The sequence below is a fragment of the Loxodonta africana genome, chromosome X (assembly GCF_030014295.1).
Source record: "Loxodonta africana isolate mLoxAfr1 chromosome X, mLoxAfr1.hap2, whole genome shotgun sequence".
NCBI classification, from domain to species: domain Eukaryota; kingdom Metazoa; phylum Chordata; class Mammalia; order Proboscidea; family Elephantidae; genus Loxodonta; species Loxodonta africana.
Window position 1 is genome coordinate 82,393,115 of NC_087369.1, and position 19,262 is coordinate 82,412,376.

At 38.3% G+C, this 19,262-nt stretch overlaps 1 protein-coding gene across 7 annotated transcripts in view; it reads right to left on the minus strand.

Annotated features, from left to right (window-relative positions):
- PHKA1 (phosphorylase kinase regulatory subunit alpha 1) overlaps positions 1-19,262 on the minus strand; it is a 201,148-nt gene that overhangs the window by 42,562 nt on the left and 139,324 nt on the right. For 5 of the 7 annotated variants that reach the window (XM_003412722.4, XM_023551434.2, XM_003412721.4 and 2 more), the window contains 5 exons: positions 14,151-14,229; positions 11,973-12,139; positions 10,016-10,192; positions 8,023-8,111; positions 7,435-7,574 (listed from right to left, as the gene is read on the minus strand). In XM_003412722.4, the coding sequence (XP_003412770.1) occupies positions 7,435-7,574; positions 8,023-8,111; positions 10,016-10,192; positions 11,973-12,139; positions 14,151-14,229 (652 nt within the window). The remainder of the gene's footprint in view (positions 1-7,434; positions 7,575-8,022; positions 8,112-10,015; positions 10,193-11,972; positions 12,140-14,150; positions 14,230-19,262) is intronic. The other 2 variants (XM_003412723.4, XM_010592713.3) reach the window with 1 other exon arrangement.

Sequence of the window (19,262 nt, forward strand, 5' to 3'; positions counted from 1 at the left end):
ACTAGTTCTTCTGGTCCCAGGTAAGAAAGGGCCGTGATTCATGTGGGTTATTAGTCCTGTGGACTAGTTTCTTCTTTGAGTCTTTGGTTTCCTTCATTCTCTTTTGCTCCAGATGAGTAGAGACCAATAGTTGTATCTTAAATGGCCATTTGCTAGTTATTTTTTGAGGATTTTTACACATATATCTTTTTTTTATTCATAAGGGATATTGGACTGTAGTTTTCTTTTCTTGTGGTATCTTTATCTGGCTTTGGTATCCGGGTAATGCTGATCTCACAGGATGAGTTAAGAAGTGCTCCCTCCTCTTCTAATTTTTGAAAAACTCTGAGAAGGATTGGTGTTAATTCTTGTTTAAACTGTGAAGCCATCTTGTCTGGGACTTCTCTTTGTTGGGAGTTTTTAAATTACTGATTCAGTCTCCTTACTTGCTATGGGTCTACTGAAATTTTCTTTTTCTTTGTGAGTCAATTTAGGCAGTTTATGCATTTCTAGGTATTTGTCCATTTCATCTAGGTTACCAATTTGTTGGTGTACAACTGTTCATAGTATCTTCCTATAATCCATTTTATTTTTGTAGGGTTGGTAGTAATGTTCCTACTTTGATTTCTGATTTTAGTTATTTGCTTCTTCAGGTTTTTTTTTTCTTTGTTAAACTAGCTAAAGGTTTGTTGATATTATTGATCTTTTCAAAGAACCGACTTCTAATTTCACTGATTCTCTCCATTGGTTTTCTAGTCTTTGTTTAATTTATCTCTACTCTGGTCTTTGTTATTTCCTTCCTTCTGGTATGCCTGGGCTTAGTTTGCTCTTAATTTTCTAGTTACTCAAGTTGTAAAGTTATTGATTTGAGATCTTTCTTCTCTTTTAATATAAGATAATAGTATTGTTTCAGTGTTAATTTTCTGTCTTTGGCAATTGCACTGCGCTTATATAAGAGACTTCCTTGTTTTTAGGAAATACATACTGAAGTACTTAGGGGTTGAATGGTATGATGTCTGCAACTTACTCTCAAATGGTTCTGAAAAAATAATATATATTTTACATGAGTGTGTATGTACATTTATGTGTGTGTGTGTATATATAGAGAGACACATACAGTAAATGTATAAGCATCTGAGCAATCTGGGATCTGGGTAAGGGACATCCAGTAATTGTTTTATACCATTAATGCTACTTTTCTTTAAGTCTAAAATTGTCAAAGAAATATGAAAAAAAAACTTATATATGATCTCAGACTCTGGGAAGATTATTTTTATTCCTATAGATCAGCAAAAGTTTCATGGAGGTGACAGGTGAATTAGGCTGTCTTAGTTTTTGAAAACTGCTGTAACAGAAATGCCATAAGTAGTTGACTTTAAAGGACAGAAATTTATTTTTTCACAGGTCTGGAGGCTAAAAGTCCAAATCAGGTTCTCAGCTTTCCTGATTCCTTCCTTACTAGTAGCCACAGGCATTGTTTCCTTGGTGATTCTCACATGGCATCTATCTTCTTCCATGTGTGCATATCTCTAAGTATCTATGCTCAACTGAATAATGGACCGCAACTGAATAATTGATTATAATACATTAGATTATGTTGCGGAAGATGATTACATTACATTAGATGTAAAGTAATTACATTACATTATATCCTAGCACATGTATATGTGCTAGGATTCCAATACATATTTTGCGGGGGCAAGATTCAATCCATAATGTAGGCCTTGAAGGATAGCTAGAATTTCAACAAGTAGAGATGGTAAAGAAGGGTATTCTAGGCAAAGGGAGTAACATAAACCAAGGTGTGAAGGCAGACATGTATATGCTGTGTTTTGGGTATGATAAGTAGGCTGTTTTGGTCAGAGCAGTCACGCTGTGAGGGCAGAGTAATGGTAGATAAAGGTTCAAAGTCAGATAATAGAGGATGTAGATTGGGCTACTGATTCCCTACGATAGTGGACAGGGAGGATTTGAAGATGATGACGCAGTTTCAAGTCTGGATGACTTAAAATAATGATACCATGAATAGGGTTAGGAACAACAGAAGCAATAGGTTTTTTGTAAACACCATGAATTTGATTTCAGACATTTTGAGTAGGAAGACATGTATAGACGTAAGTTCCGAGTAATATTAAAAACTTAATTAAAAAAAAAAATTAAAGATTAAAAGTATTTTTAAATTCTGGAAGGAAGCTAGGTAAGGCTCCTCTAGGCATATGACAGGAAACCAAGAAGCCATAAAGGAAAAAAAAAAATTGAGACTTAGCTATAAAAAACTAAACTTTTGCACAGAAAAGGCATATAAACAAAGTTAAAAAGCAAATTCTTTGGGCAAAATATCTGCAACATATGTTACAAACAAAAGAGTAATACCTAATATCAATAAGAAAAATATAAAAGACCCAGTAGAGAAATAAACAAAGGTTATGAAAGGTTGAAGGTTGAAGGTTCAGAGGCATCTTGAAAGAAAGGCCTCGTGATCAACTTCTAAAAAATCAGCCATCGAAAACCTATGGAGTACAGCTCTACTCTGATAAACACAGGGTCACCATGAATTGGAATAGACTCGATGGCAACTGTTTTTTTTACTGGTTTTATGAACAGGAAATTCACAGAAAAAACATTAGTCAAAAAACATGGGAAACCCTACCTCCCATTATTCTACTCTTAAATGCCCAGGAGATTTTGGAGAGAATTGTAAATGTATTAAGACACATGCAGCATGTCACATATAATCTATTCAAGGGGCCTGATAATGCCTGGAGTACTAATTTTAGAGAGATTACGGGGTTCTCTTGGATCTGATGGTGAAGGTGGTATGTATAGGATTAGATGAAAAAACTCACAATGCCAATGGGATACTATGCGTTAGAAGCAGAAGAGTTGGCAGTCAACTGCAGATCATCTGAACAGGTAGAAAAGTATGAGCTTTTCATGTAGAACTCCCCTCTTTTGCCCATCTCAGCTACCCCTCTGAATTTTTGGCTTTCATTCAAGTTATAATCATTCTATTCTTATTCTTCATCTCCTTTCACCTTCTCTACTTTTTTGTTACCCTGCATTTAGCATTTGTGCCTGGCACATAAGTAGCCAACAAATAGTTGTCGAATAGAGTGCCCTGTCTCAGATAAAAGAAAAAAAGTTATCAAAATAAGACCCATGTCTTTTCCACTTCATCATTAAACAGCATAATTTGATGATTTTGGTGTCAGATATATCAAGGTTTTTAATCACACCTCTTTCCCTCACTGCATGACCTTCAGCAAGTTACTCAACCTTTCCAAGCCTGTTTTCCCCTCTGTAAAAATGTGGGTACCAACTATCTCATAGAAAAGTATAAGGACTAAATGAAAAAAATCCATTCATCTGACCAACCTACATTGAGGAATTACTGTAAATTAAGACTGAGTTATGTTCTGAGGCAACAAAGATAAATAAAACATAGTTACTAGCCTTGAGGTGCTTAGTCTAGTGGAGTAAGATATATACATAAAAAATAATGTGGGTATTGGGGTGTGTACCGGGCGCTATAGAGGGATACCCAAGGAGCAGGAAGTACGGGAGGGAGATGTTTCAGAGATGACTACTTGGAAGATATGTTATGAGCTGAGTCTTCTTGAATGAATACAAGTCAACTGGGTGAAGAAGAGGAGGAAGGGAATTCCATGCAGAGAGAATAGCATGAGCAAAGGCAGAGAAATGAGGAATAGCATAGTGTTGGTGGGGAACTACCAGCACTTTGGTGTTGCTGGAACATCAGTTACAGGACACAGAATGGTGAAAGGTGAATATGGAGGGTAGGGAGGAGCTTTATCATAGAGGTTCTTATAAGTCATAATAAGAATCTTAGACTTTTTCCTCTGGTTAAAGGGAAGCAAATTGAAGAATTTTAGAGAGGAGAGTGACTTGGTAAGAGAGCACATTAAAAATATCATTTTGTAGAATTAGAAGATCATGATTTTGCAAGCCTAATGAAATAGTTGGGCCAGGCAATGATCACCCAGTGGTTGTTAAAATCATCAGGAGGAAAGCTAATGAAGAATTTCATAATGGATAGATCATGCTGACAATACCTGATCAATCTTACCATGACATTTTATCTCTTGATGTGATATAATAGGAAGTACAGAACACCACCCATGAAGTTGTCTGGCCTAAAAAAAAAATAAACCTCAACCTGGATCTACCAAGCCTCTAGATTTAACTACCAATTTATTAGAAATACAAAAAACAAAACCCAAACCCAGTGCCATCGAGTCGATTCCGACTCACAGAAACCCTATAGGACAGAGTAGAACTGCCCCACAGAGTTTCCAAGGAGTGCCTGGCGGATTCGAACTGCTAACCCTTTGGTTCGCAGCCGTAGCACTTAACCACTACACCACCAGGGTTTCCAAGAAATACAAAGGACAGAGAAACATGCTAAACATTATGAGGATGCAATCAACAAAATGCATAACGTAGAAAACTCTATAGGACAAACAGCCAGTTTCTCAATGAATTGCAAAGATTAAAAAAAGTGAAATCTAGAGATTAAAATGGATTTGAGACATAACTAAATGCAATATGTGGACCTTCATTGGATTCTGAATTAACAAATCAACTGTAAAAAATACATTTATGAGACAGTTGGAGAAAACTGAACACTGACTGGATATTTGATGCTATTAAGGACTTACTTTAAAATATTTTAGATACGATAATGGCATTGAGGCTATGTTTTATAGTCCCACATATCCTTGAGGTGCTATTCAATTGTTTTCAGGCAATTTTCTCTCTGTTGTTCAGATTCAGTAATTTCTAATGTTTTATCTTCAGTTCACTGAATCTATCCTTTGTCCTTTACATCATGCCGTTCCATTTTGTTGTTAGGTGCTGTCAAGTGGAAAGTGTTGTTGTTTGGTGCCTTCAAGTCAGTTCCGACTCATGGTGACCCTATACACAACAGAAAGAAACACTGCACAGTCCTGTGCCATCCTCACAATTGTAATGCTTAAGCCCATTGTTGCAGCCACTGTGTCAATACATCTCATTGAGGGTCTTCCTCTTTTGTGCTGACCCTCTACCAAGCATGATGTCCTTGTCCAGGGACTGGTCCCTCCTGATAACACGTCCAAAGTACGTGAGATGAAGTCTCACCACCCTTGCTTCTAAGGAGCATTCTGGGTGTACTTCTTCCAAGGTAGATTTGTTTGTTCCTTGGGTCAGGCACAGTTTCATTCTGGTTACTGTACATTTCAGTTCTAAAATTTCCATTTGGTTCTTCTTTATCTTCTATTTCTTTACTGAGAATGTCCATTTTTTCATTTGTTTAAAGGATGTTCATCATTGCTTGCTGAAGCATTTTTATGGTGGCAACTTTAAAATCCTTGTCAGATAATTCCAACAACTATGTTATCTCAGTATTGGTGTCTATTGATTTTTTTTTTAAGTTGAAATCTTACCACATAATGCCCAAAATATGTTATCTTTGTGTTGCTGTCTATTGATTTTTTTTTCTAATTAAAGTTGTAGTCTTACAACATAATACCCCAAAAGTCTAGGATGCCATCACTGATTTTTGATGGCATCCTGGACATTTGGGTATTATATTGTAAGACTATGGATCTTATTTAAATTTTCTGTTTTAGCAGGCCTTTTCTGACACTGCGTCACCGTGGGAAGGGGGATGCCACCACATTACTGCCTGGTGGAAGTCCAAGTTCCCCCTTCAGCCTTCACTGATACATAGGTGGAGGGGTGCCTCATTACAGGTAAACAGGGGTGAAATTTCAGGTTCTCCACTAGGGTTCTGCTGATACTACCCTAGTTGCAGCTATGTGAATCAGAAACCACCCCCAGCCTGACCCATAGACTTGGGACATTCCAGCCTCTACAACTGTGTGAGCCATTTCCTTGACATAAATCTCCCTCTCTCTATATATTTATACACCTTACTAGTTTTGCTTTTCTAGAGAACCCCGCCTAAAACAACTTGTTAGAAAGCTGTATCAATAGTCCTGGTGAGAAACAAAGGCCTGGATGCAGGCAGTAATACTGGAGGGGCAGAAGAGAAATATTTAGAGGTAAAACTGGAAAGACTTGGTGATTAACTGGATGCGGGTGGTAGAGCAGAGGGAAGTGTTAAGGATGATTACTATGTTTCTAGCTTCATGAATAAGTAGGTGTTGGTTCCAACAACAGAGATGGAGAATTTAATGGAGTCTGACTCTGTTTTTTGATGTTTGATTGTTGACATTTCCCAAGTCCCACTACTCCCTTTCCCCTTCAACCCCACATTTGGGCAAGTATTATATAAGTGAGCCAAATAATGGCCTCTTTGTATTGTCCCCAAGTTGTTTACTTGTTCATAGCAAGCTGAGGCCCAAAGAAGCCTACTGGTGCCAAACTGAAATTTGTATATATCCGATTGTTTTAAAATTGCCCAAATCAACAAATTTTTAGCCATTTAGAGCCTACCTACTTTATGTGCTCCAAGAAACTGTGCCCAACATCTGCTAGCCATAGATAAGATAAAGTCCTGTAATTATAAGGACCCTAGGATGCCACTGCCTTCACAGCTTTGTCACTCAGAGACTCCCACCTTGCTGCAGGAGGATATCACTTAGGGACAGGTAAGCTTTTTCCCCTCCCTTCTCCTCTTCCCCAGGGTTTGTTATGCACTCCTCCCCTTATGGTGGCTCCCTGTGCTGCTTGTCTCTGGAAGACCACCCCCTCCATGTGGATGTCAATGTGTTGGCTCCAATAAATAGCTTGTCATGCAACACTGATATCTCTGGTCATATCTTTTTCCTTGATCAGCCCTGAATTTCCTTCAACAGGGTACCTGACAAAAAGGAAGCACTCAAAATTGTTACTTTATTATTCCTATAAGCCTCCATTTTCTTACTTCTTTTGAGTTAAGAAATTCTACCTTTTTATTTGTAGATTTTACTAAATAATGGAGGCTTAATGGGTGGCACAAATGGTTTGTAAGCTCAGCTACTAACCTAAAGCTTGGCAGTTTGAACCTACCCAGTAGCACCACGGACGAAAGGCCTACTGATCTGCTTCTGTAAAGATTACAGCCAAGAAAATCTTATGGAGCAGTTCTATCCTGAAGTACAAAGGGTCACCATGAATTGGAATTGACTGGATGGCAATTTTTTTTTTAATAACAATTATAATACTGATAATAATAGTTACCAGTTATTGATCACCTACTATGTGCTAGGTATTATATTAGGGACTTCATAGATACTATACCTTATTTAATCCTTAAAACAATTCTATGAGGTAGGTATAATCCACATTTTATAGATGAGAACAATTAACACTTTGAAGTTACACAGTGAGTAGGTTGCTAAAATGTTTTCAAATTCAGATCTGTGAGACTCCAAAGCTATGTAGTATCTACTATACTTTACTTCCTCTCTATACGAACATTAAAGTAGATTTATAATCTTCACCACTTACTTCATGGTATACAGCATGTAGAGCGAATCAGCTTGCTCCTGTAAACTTGAGCTCTCCTTTAACTGTAAAACCAGTGCTTTAAAGTCCACCTCCCCAAATTGGTCTCTAGGAAGATGTATTTCTACATGAACGGAGGGAACCTTTAGTTTGAGAAAGTAAGAAAAGATATTAAATCTGTAAGTGCTCAGTTTAAAGCCCTAGAGTGAGTCACCTTTTCAACTCCTTTTCCAGAGGAATTCCCTAAAGTTAATAAGAAGCAAAACAAAAATAATTATGTTGTTGCTAGGTGCCATCGAGTCAGTTCTGACCCATAGCGACTTAAGGTGTAACAGAACAAAACGTTGCTAGTCCTGCACCAAAACTATTATACCTTCAAGATTTATGATACATCAATCTAGTTTTCTTCAAGCCTGGCTAGAGAAACCTGCCCACTTTAAAAGTAGACTAAAAAGACCATATAACTTCATCAAGATAACATTTTGCCCTGCACTAGTTACTAACAAAAATCATAATGGCTAGTTCTATTATTTCGCATAAGGATGGCAGTTTTGCAAAAAGGTGAGAACGATACCTTTTTTGCAAATTTACCTGGTCCTGTGGAGGATGAGATGAGCCAAGTAAGTTGAGTGAAGGCCGGGAAGCCTGAAATAACTTTGTAGGAAGATACATGTGAACATCTGCAAGAGGTTAACATTTATGAGAAGGTTTAGATAATTGTTAAAATGCACAGTTGATCTCAATAATGACAATTTCCTACTTAAGGCACATATGGGTCAGTTCTTTATAGAACAAGATGAGAAATTTATCCTTTCTTGGTAATATCAAAGAAAAGACATGGATACTAGGTTATTTTAAGGATGTCCAATTAATCAATTTTGAATTGTATGCCTAGAACTTAGCATCAGCTAGACATAAGGAGGAGCGCTTGTAGTGTAGTGGTTAAGTACTTGGCTGCTAATCAGAACCCACTAGCAGTCTGAACCCACCAGTCGCCCCACGGGAGAAAGATGTGGTAGTGCGCTTCCATAAGGATTACAGCCTTGGAAACCCTATGGGGCAGTTACTCTGTCCTATAGGGTCGCTATGACTTGAGATTAACTTCATGGCAATGTAGGTTTAGACATATATTAAATTCTACTAATGGAGCCCTGGTGGTATAGTGGTTAAGAGCTCAGCTGCTAACCAAAAGGTCAACAGTTCAAATCTACCAGCTGCTCCTTGGAAACCCTATGGGGCAGTTCTACTCTGTCCAATACGGTTGCTATGAGTCAAAATAGACTCAGTGACAATGGGTTTGGCTTGGTAATGCAATCAATAACACAATGGTGCTGTCAGTGATACTTTGATAGAATATCACATATAAGAGAAAAAGCCCAGTTATGTTTTATATTTTCTGGACTTTCCTAGGAGACTATCTGGCTGCTAGCAGATAGATTTCTCTTGAGAAAAGGTGAATGGATGATCCTACCTCGGGAATCAAATAATGTAGTGGCCAACCAACTATGATATTCCTAAGATTTTTCCTTACAGTCCATTATTGAAATACTTGCCATGACCTCTAAGATTCCCTCGTCATTTTCACCATTTTACAGATACAGAAAGAGAGTAACAGAGCTCAAATGATTGTTCAAGCAAGTCAGTAGCAGAGCTGGGAATTAAGTTCAAGTTTTATAATTCACGATCTACAGGTATAACTTAATAAAGTTCATCTTTTCACATGCCCTTTCTCAAGGGAGCATACTCAAAGGGTATTCTAAACTTTTCCCTCTTCTAAATGTTAATTTTTTTCCTCAATGCTCATGTTTAATACCTTTGGTTAGTAATGGTCAATAAAGTTTTAGGCAGCAAGAACATGCATCTCAATCATTCTCATCATCTGTAAAATGTTAACATTCAAGTCCTCTAGGTGTGGCCAAGGAGCCCTTCTCTCCCTTCATACGTTACTACCATAAAGGCATTGAACACTCGTAGGAAACATGACTACTCCTGGCAATGTGTAGTAGAAGACATCTTCCACTTCAAATTCTACTGAAGGAAGGTAGTGGTCATGGGGAGGTGAATGGCAAAGTTGTTGAAGAATGAGTACTATATTTGAAAAACACAGCTGTACATTCCTGGAATAACTGACTGTAAAAGTTATAGCTGGCCTCAGGGAATGGCACGTAGCTTACTTAAGGTATACTATCTCCCTTAAATTGCATGGCTATTTTGCAATAGTTCTGCAATGTTTTCTCTTTAAATAACATTACTTTCAAAGGAGCAATTTTTCCAAAGGAAAAAAAACCTTTCACCATTTTAGTAAAACTGAATGTACTCCATGTCTCTTGTTCTACTCTTCTTACCATGTTACTGGTTAAACCAGATTAAATAGCACTATCCACAGCAAATTATACACAATTCATTCATTAATCTTACAAATATTTATTAAGCATCTAATAGGTTCTAGGTATTGTTCTAGATGCTGGGGATAAATGCAGTGAACAAACCAAAGTTCCTGCTTACACTGCAATTAATGCTCCACCCTCATCCTGGTCTTCATGTTATCCTGTGCCTGACTCCAGTGAGTCATGGTATTACTCACTCTGCACATGCAGCTCCTTGGCCTTGGTCACCAAGGACATTAAGTCGCAGGTTGTTTGCACAGCAGCTCGGAACCGATCTAGCCCTCCCTTCTGTGAGGTAGGGGGTAGTTTAGGATGGGGAGCAGTGTGTGCCAAAAGGTGATCTAAATAACGAGCAACTTCATCACCACAGCGAACTGCAAGGTTAGTGGAGAGGAGGGGAAAAAGAAAAAAAATTTAACATTTTAGTAATTCATAACCTACTCCAGCAAACAGAATGACTGGCTCCTGTGCCCACACTACAGCACCAGAAGAAGGCTGTTTGAAGCTCATGGTTCTGTAATCTCATAGCTTTAAGATTCAGAAACTATAGCCATTTACCAGGACCCACCTGTTCTTCAACTTTGCTGAGACAACGTTAGGGCCCCTCAAAGCAATATGAGCTTACAACAGGACAGGTGGAGCAAGCATTTCATAACGTGTGCTTGTGTGTGCTTTGTGTATGTGTATTGTGTATGTGACAGTAGTGGCAGCGGCAGTGGCGGTGGTGGAGGAGGCAGAGAACAGGGCCCTTTAAGTCCCACTAATGTGAGAAGACTTTTGTGGGGAGGGGCTGGGGAAGGGCAAAAATCTTTCACCTAATATTGAGCCTAGTTAAAAGCAGATTCCACAAATGTCAGCTACAGTTATAAATGAAAGAACGATCTTCATGTGAGCATGGCATACAAAGGACTACTGGCCACACCCTGGTCTTTTTAGTTACTTCATTTGTTCATTCACCAAATATTTATTGTCTACTATGTGCCAGGTGTTGTACTAGGTGCTGAGGTTTCAGCTGTGAGGAAGATATAGTCACTATCCTCTTAAGAGACTCTTAAGGCAAAGAAATTGCCTCAAGATACAGGCTAACGGTCAAATACGAAGACAGTGAATGCAAGTAAACCTTGCTTTAGATAACTAGAAGGATAATTCTCTTATTGGCCCTACTCTCTTTGGGAGTCAAAGAATTTAATGCTTGTCCTGCCTAGGTCAATATTTTAACATTTTAGGGCAGTATTTCTCAGCCATTTTTAACCCATGCCCCCGAAACGTTTTCTCACTGTATCGTGTTCGTATTCCTAGAAGCACATAAGACTTTGTTTTTCTTTATTTTGTCTAGTTTGTAATATGAAAACAAAATTTGTTGTTGTTGTTAGCTGCTGTTGAGTCGGCCCCCAACTCAGGGCAACCCCATGCACAACAGGATTGGATCGTTGTGATCCATAAGGTTTTCACTGACTCATTTTTGGAAGTAGATTTCTAGGCTTTTCTTCATAGTCTTAGTCTGGAAGCACCACTGAAACCTGTCCAGTATCTCATCAACACGCAAACCTCCACTGACAGACAAGTGGTGGCTATGCTTGAGGTGCACTGGACGGGAATCGAACCCAGGTCTTCCACACAGAAAGCGAAAATTCTACTACTGAACTACTACTGTCCTCTATGAAAACTATAGGCATGCTGAATATATTTTTTCAAACTACCCTGAGAGATTCTGATATGCTCCTCTAATATCATATTTAAAAACTCTTTAATGAAATTTTATATTTTTATGCCTTTTAATGTTAAAAAGCAGTACTGCATAATTTTGCTACTACATACTTGATTCCTGATTAAATATCTCTCACTCACAAGTGCTTCCTTATATTTCAAAATCGCAGCCATTTTATATACCCAGGAAAGAAATCTTCCCTAACCTTACTGAGGCACAGCCCAACACCATAAGTCTACAATCGCCACAGGGATATTAGACTAGAAACCAAAGGTAAGTAGAGGGGTGAAAAGTGAAGCCAAACAAAAGTAGAAATCTGGGTGTATTAGGTAGGTGTGAGGATGGTACACTGTGAGAATGCTGGCAGTATGAAACATTAAGTAGGATGCTAACAATATTTTGTATTCTTGTCCAGGAAGACCAGTGCCTTTATAAAGCCTCCTTACCATTACTACTTGAATCAAAGCCGTCCATCCAGTCGCCAGATTCCAGCTCATTATAGCTGTCATCATAATCATCACTGTACAGCTTACCCTCAGGCCCAGGGTCCATGAAGCTCAAGTGTGTGCGGCAAGAAGTTGTCAAGAACTCTGACAATTTACCAGTTTGAACCCTGACAATTAAGGGGTAGATAGAAAACAAAATCAGGTGAAATTCTCTTTAAAGCAACACAATATTAGTAATAAGAGGATACTTAGGATGTTTTGTTGGAGGATTACTAATATTTACATACATAAGTGAAATTTTACAGCACTCCAAGGCATCCTGTACAACATAAACGGTTAGGGTACTATGTTATTTAAGGGTCACAATTACGGGTTCAGAATCTACTCTCAAATCAGTTTTGCTCTCTTCCACCACCATTATACTATTTCCTTAACTAGGCCAAACATATAGTTAAAAAAGTCTGCACTGGCTAGAAGAGAAACTAGAAGAGAATGAAGATAAATCATTCCAAGAACATTTTGAAAATAAAAGATGGTAACTGAAAATTTTATCAATAATAGTAGACTGTAAGCCATATCCTCCCCTACTTATAAGGCCAATTACAAAATCTGAAAGTAAAGTCAGTAGTATTGACTTTCTAAAGATGTCAGCTTGAAGAAGTTCCCAATAACCAAATCTTAGATAGTATGAACACTGAAATAAGTAATGACAGATATGGATCATGCTACACTGAATAAAATAAGAGCCCATGAATTCATGCTGATATTAAATCCATGAAATAAAAGTGCAGAAGGGAAAGCTCTTTTTTACAGAAGGATTCCTACTCATAAACACGGACAGGATGACAGAAACACAAAACCACCATTTTATAACACCATTAGGTCATAACTGATTCATTCGAGAATTACCAACAGAAGCTAACCCCATTTGGTGAAAGACTGCTGGGGAAAGGATATGGAGAAATCTGACAGATACAACTTTAACCAAGTGTTCAAGGTTAACGTCGCCAATAATGAGGCAAATAGAATACATCTCCTGATACTGAGGACACATCACATAGGTAATATTCCTGCCTAAAACATATTAAAAAAAAAACATATAAAAAATATAGGCTGAACTTAATCATGAGGAAATCATTAGAAAAACTCAAACTGAGGGACATTCTGCAAAATAATTGATTCACATTCTTCAAAATGGTAATGAAAACTGTCATGAAAGAGTAACGAAGGCTGAGTGGGGAACTGTTCTATAAGGATGCCAAAAAGACATGACAACTAAATGCTAATGCATGATCTTTGACTGAATTCTGGATTGGGGGGAAAAAAAACTGTGAAAAACATTATTGGGACAATCGGGTAATTTTGACTATGTACTCTATATTAGATAATAGTATCTCATCTATATTAAATTTCCTGAGTGTGATGATTATACTGTGGTTATATATGAGAATGCCCTTGTTCTTAGAAGGAAGAAACTGAAGTAATTTAAGGTTAAAGAGTTATAACGTCTACAACCAACTCTCATGGTTCAGCAAAAAAGTGTGTATGTGTACATATTATATACAGTGTATATGTATGTGTGTGAGTGCATATGTATGAGAGAGAGGGAGGGGAACAGAAAGTAGGAAGGGAGTAGAGGAGAGAGAGAACACAAAAAATGGAACAAAACATTAACAGGTGAATCTTGAGTAAAGGCATATACGTGCTCATTACAATTGTGCAAATTTCTGTAAGCTTGACATTTTCAAAAATAAAAAAGTTAGGGAAAAAAGAAAAGCAGCTGGAATTGAATATTCTGGTAACATTTTTTTTTTTCAAGAGTAAGTTTTCTGGTCCACTGAATTTATGAGGTCTAGTTTTTTTTTTTTAGGTAAAGAGCAATCAGCCATTGAAAACCCTATGGAGCACAGTTCTATTCTGACACAAGAGTTGGAATCAACTCAATGGCAACTGGTTTACTGGTTAGGCAAAAAAAAAAAAAAAAAAAAAAAAGGTGGAAAAAAATTCCATCTCCCGTCTGTAACAATTCCTTGATCAAACCTGTCACAGACAGGCTCCTCTGAGTAGGATAGGATTACGTTGTTGACAGATACACAAAAAGGCATCACAAGTCAGCCATTACCATACCCAGCCCAAATTTCATTTTATCTGACTAAAGAGTATATAGAGGTCACTTACCTTGCCCCACCAAAATAGCCATCCTGCATTTTTCGGAGTGCTGCCAGGATAGTTGAATTCAAGCTGGTTCCATCTTCATCTTGAAATGAAGAGAATTATAAAGCTATCTTTGTGGTTTTAACTTTGAAGTAGGAAGAATCTTTCAATAATAATTCAAACCAACATTCTCATGGTGATAGTACCAATGAGTCACACTCCTCATTGACTCCTCATTGACCACCCTGTATTTTAACAATTCCTCTGAGAGCCAACTACATTGCAGGATGGGCAAACAGTAAGCAATGATGACCTTAGTTACTCAAAGGCATGAGGGCCTGGTGGTAGCACACTTAATGACTAGTAAATGCACATAACAATAACAACAGCAACTATTTATTGACTGTATGTGCTAAGCACTGTGCTAAACATTTAACATGCATTTTCTCATCTAGTACACCTTGGTGTGTGTGTAGGCATAAAAACATATGGAAGGCTAAGCAACTATCCTATTTTACATGAAGGGAATCATACTACACATATTCTTTTATGATCCATTTTTTACAATTTTCACTATACCATGAGCCATTTTCCATGCCAGTACATATAGATCTAACTCATCCTTTGTAATAGCTAAAAATGATTCTATGGCAGACATTTAGACAGTTTTTGTATCACAAGCAATACTGTAATGAAGACTGCTGTACCTACATCTTTACATACTAGCTCTATTATTGCCTTAGGATAAATTTCTACAAGCAGAATTGCTAGGACAAATGCAATACTTCCCCCAAAATTTTACAGATTGTTAAATTGCCACCAAAAAGTTATGCCAATTATATGTCCACCAACAATATAGAAAGTGACTAATTTCTCAAACCTCTAACAACACTAGGCATTAACGATCTTTTTAATTTTTGCTAATATGATTGGTAAAAAAAAAATGACACTTTTAATTTTATTACTAATAAGATTAAGCATGTTTTCATGTACCTACAGGCCATTTGGAAACCTTGGTGGTGTAGTGGTTAAGTGCTGCGGCTGCTAACCAAGAGGTCGGCAGTTCAAATCCGCCAGGCACTCCTTGGAAACTCTATGGGGCAGTTCTACTCTGTCCTACAGGGTCACTATGAGTCGGAATCGACTCGACAGCAGTGGGTTTAGTGGTGGGTACAGGCCATTTATATATATCTCTTTCATGAATTGCCTGTACTTTTCCTTTTCTCCCTTTTCCCACTACGTTATCTTTTTTTCAATTGACTTTTAAGAGCTCTTTTTCGCTGTCATGTTGTTGTTGTTAGGTGCCGTCAAGTCGGTTCCACCTCATAGTGACCCTAAAGGACAGAGTAGAACTGTCCCATAGGGTTTCCAAGGAGCAGCTGGTGGGTTTGAACTGCTGACCTTTTGGTTAGCAGTCGAACTCTTAAAACCACTATGCCACCAGGGCTCCGTTCACTGTCATATGTTTGGCAAATACTCTTCCCAGTTTATTATTTGTCTTTCAATTGCATCCATGGTGTCTTTTTCTATAACAGGTTTAAATTTTTATGTTTTTAAACGTGCAACTGTTTTTGTATCTTGCAAAGGACAGCTTTCTTCAACTCAAGATCATAAAAACATTCTCCCATAGTTTGTAATACCTTTATAGATTTCTTTTTATGTTTAGTTCTTTAGTCATTTAGGATTATTTGTACACAAGATGTAAAGTAGGGGGTCTAAACGAATCATTTTCCCAAATGGATTTTATTTACTATTCTTTCCCCTCTATTTGAAATTTCATCTTTATCATTATTTTAATTACTATGGAACTAAGTCCTCAGTTTTCTTTTTCAAAAAATTTGGTTATCCTTGTGCATTTTCTATTCCACATGAAATTTAGATTCAGCTTGTTCATAAAGCTTCATATTTGTATATTGATTTGCCATTGCACTGAATTGATAGGTAATGATAATGGACATTCTCTCAATATTAACTATTTTCACTTAGGAATATGGTATGCCTCTCTAGTAATTAAAATCTTTTCTATCCTTCCCTAGTTTTATATTTTCCTTCAGTAGTTTATGTACATTTCTCATTAAGCTTATTTTTATATTATTTACTTTTCTAGGAAATTTCTCAATTTTAACTAGATATAAAAAATTATACTTGATATCCTTTTATAATTTTTAAAGTCTCCTCTCTTTATGTTGCTATGTTCCCCTTTCTCATTGCTAGTGTTGTTTTTTATCATCTCTGTTTTTTTCTTCGTAACATTTGCTAGACTTTTGTCTATTGTATTAGTCATTTCAAAGATTCAGTTCTTGGTTTTATTTATCAGCTCAATAATTCCTGATGCTTTTTCTACTTCATTAATGTCTATATTTATATATACTAATGGATTATTCCTTTTTTGGCTTGATTGTTGTTCTTTTTCTAGCTTCTTGAGTAGAAAACTTAAATTAGCCTATTTTTAAACTTTTTTCTTCATATTTTAGTTAAAAAAAATAAAACAATACAGTTAAAATTGATGATCCTTTGTTCCTCTTTCCATTTCTCTCCTCAACAACATAAGTCATTAGGGAATTACAAATTAAAACAATGGCTTAGCACTACACACGTATTACGATGGGTAAAATCCAAAACACTGGAAGGTGAAGCCAACATGGTGCTATAGACAGAAGCACCATGCTGTCCATCTGCAGCAAAGACCCGAAAAACTAAGTAAAACAGATATAAACATCAGTCTTAGAACTCTAAGCATCTAATGAAGGAATAGAGAACTCAATTAAGTGCTGAATGGAATAAGAAACTGACAGAGAACAGAGAATGAGGAGAACTATGGAGGGGAGATCCCCTACCAGCTAACGTGGCACGGATTTGCCATCTTGGACTATAGCCACCAAGGAATGCAGACAGGGAGTATGGGAAGGGAACTTCATGGAGCTCCCAACAGGGGACAGAGCATCTGGTAACCAGGGATACACGTTTTCCCACCTCCACCCTTCTTCCCTGTACGAGGCCCCTGCCACTTTCCAAAGGGCCACGGACACTCAGGCAGAGAGATGCCAGCTCACTGTTACATGGATTTGCCATCTTGAACTTCAGTCACCAAGGACCATGGACAGGGAGTATGGCAAGGCAACTTCAAGGAGCTACCAACAGGAGACAGAGCACCCGGTAACCAGGGATACATGCTTTCCCACACCCCCATCCTTCTTCCCTCTATGCTTTAAAAATAGACCACAGTCCTTCAGCCAGAGACACAAGCTCACTGCTGCCTGGGTCTGCGCTACGCCCACTGGCTGCCCCCTTCAGTGCCATTTTTATTTTTTGTTTTTGGCTTTTTTTTATTGCTTTTCTTTCTCACTTCCTTTCCTTTCTCCCACTCAGCTAGCCCCGTGTGCTGTCCCCACCCCTTCTTGATAGGCTAGAGGCCGCCAGCACATGGCCTCTCTGGGTCTGTACTACCCCCACCAGCTGGATTGCTCAGTGCCATATGTTTTGGTATGTTTGCTTTGTATTTTTTTTTTTTGCTGTTGTTCTTTTTTACTGTTTCTTCTCTCCCTCCTTTTCTTCCTCCCACCCACCTAACCCTGTGCACCACCCCCACCCCTTCTCCATGAGCTGTGCTGCACTGGAGCACTGTTCAGCTGGAGAGTCACTGGCACATGGCCTCCCTGGGTCTGTGCCGTCATCATCAACTGGCTCCCTCAGCACCATTTATTTTTTTTCTTTGCTTTTGTTTTTTGTTTCTTTTTATTTCTTTTCCTCATTTCTTCTCTCTCTCTCTCCCTTCCTTCTTTTCCTTTCTCCCACTCACCTAGCCCTGGGTGTGCTACATCCCTTCCTCGTGGGCTGTGCTGTACCACTCAGCTGGAGAGCCTCTGGCACATGGCCTCCTGGGTCTATGCTGCCCCCAGAGGCTGACTCCTTCAGTGCCATATTTTTTAAAATTTTTCTTTATTTTTCCACCTAGGACCTATGATGCCTCTGTCCCTTCCTGACAGGCTGTGCTGTGCCACCCGGCAAGACAGACATCAGTTTGCTGCCATCCCAATTCTGTCCTACCCCAATGGCCAGCTCTCCCACCACCATACGTATTTACCTATTTATTTTTGGTTGTCATTATTTTCTAAATTTTTTTCTTCTTTGTTGGATTCTTCTCTCTCCCTTCTTTCCTTTCCTTCTCCCTCCTACCTAGCCCTGTGCACTGCCCACACCTCTTCTCGACAGGCCGAGCAGTATCACACGGCTAGAAAGCCACCGGCAAACAGCCTCACCGGGTCTGCCCTGCCCCCACCTGCCGAATCCTATCACACTGCCATTTTATTTACTTTTTTTCTTTTTCCCTTCATTTTTTTTTGTGCTGTTCTTTCTCTCTCTTCTTTCACTCACACACTTAGCTGTGCACATCACATCCTCTCCCTCCCCCCTGGTCTATCTGCACCATGTACCAAGCATTGATCTCCGAGTGTCACCAAGACGGTTGCCTGAACCACTCCCTACAATGCTTCATGACCCCACCTCATCAGCCCTAGTTCATGCCACAAAGTACCCATTCCTGCCCCATACCCTTGCTGGACACGCCCTGTTGCACCATACCTGAGTGACCAGACCTGCCCACCTGGACAACGTGATGAGACATATCATGCCCATAGATGAACACCCAACAAAACACTCCCAGCCTGCCTGCCCTGACATAACCAAATGAAACAAAAGAGTGGGACAAAAACAAATCTACAATCCAAAAGCAAAGAAAATAATTTCTAAATGACCTGGAGACAGCAGAAAATACAAAAACATATAAAAAAAACCAGGACAGATGGCTCCAGAAAGCAACCAAAAAAAAAAAAAAAAAAAACCCACCAGATGACCTTCCGGTAAAAGAAAAGGTATTGGAACTACCTGATACGGAATTAAACCCTAACATTCTGGGTTTTCCAATAGATGAAGGAAAATGAAGACAAAAATAAGGAAAAAAATAAACAAAATCACGGAAAATATAGACAAAATTAGGGAAAACACAGACAAAGCAATGGCAGAATTCAGGAAAATAATACAGGACCAAAATGTCAAAATAAATAAACAATTAGAAATCATACAAAAAGAACAATTAGAAATGCAAAAGATAAACAAGATTTCAGAAATGGACAGTGC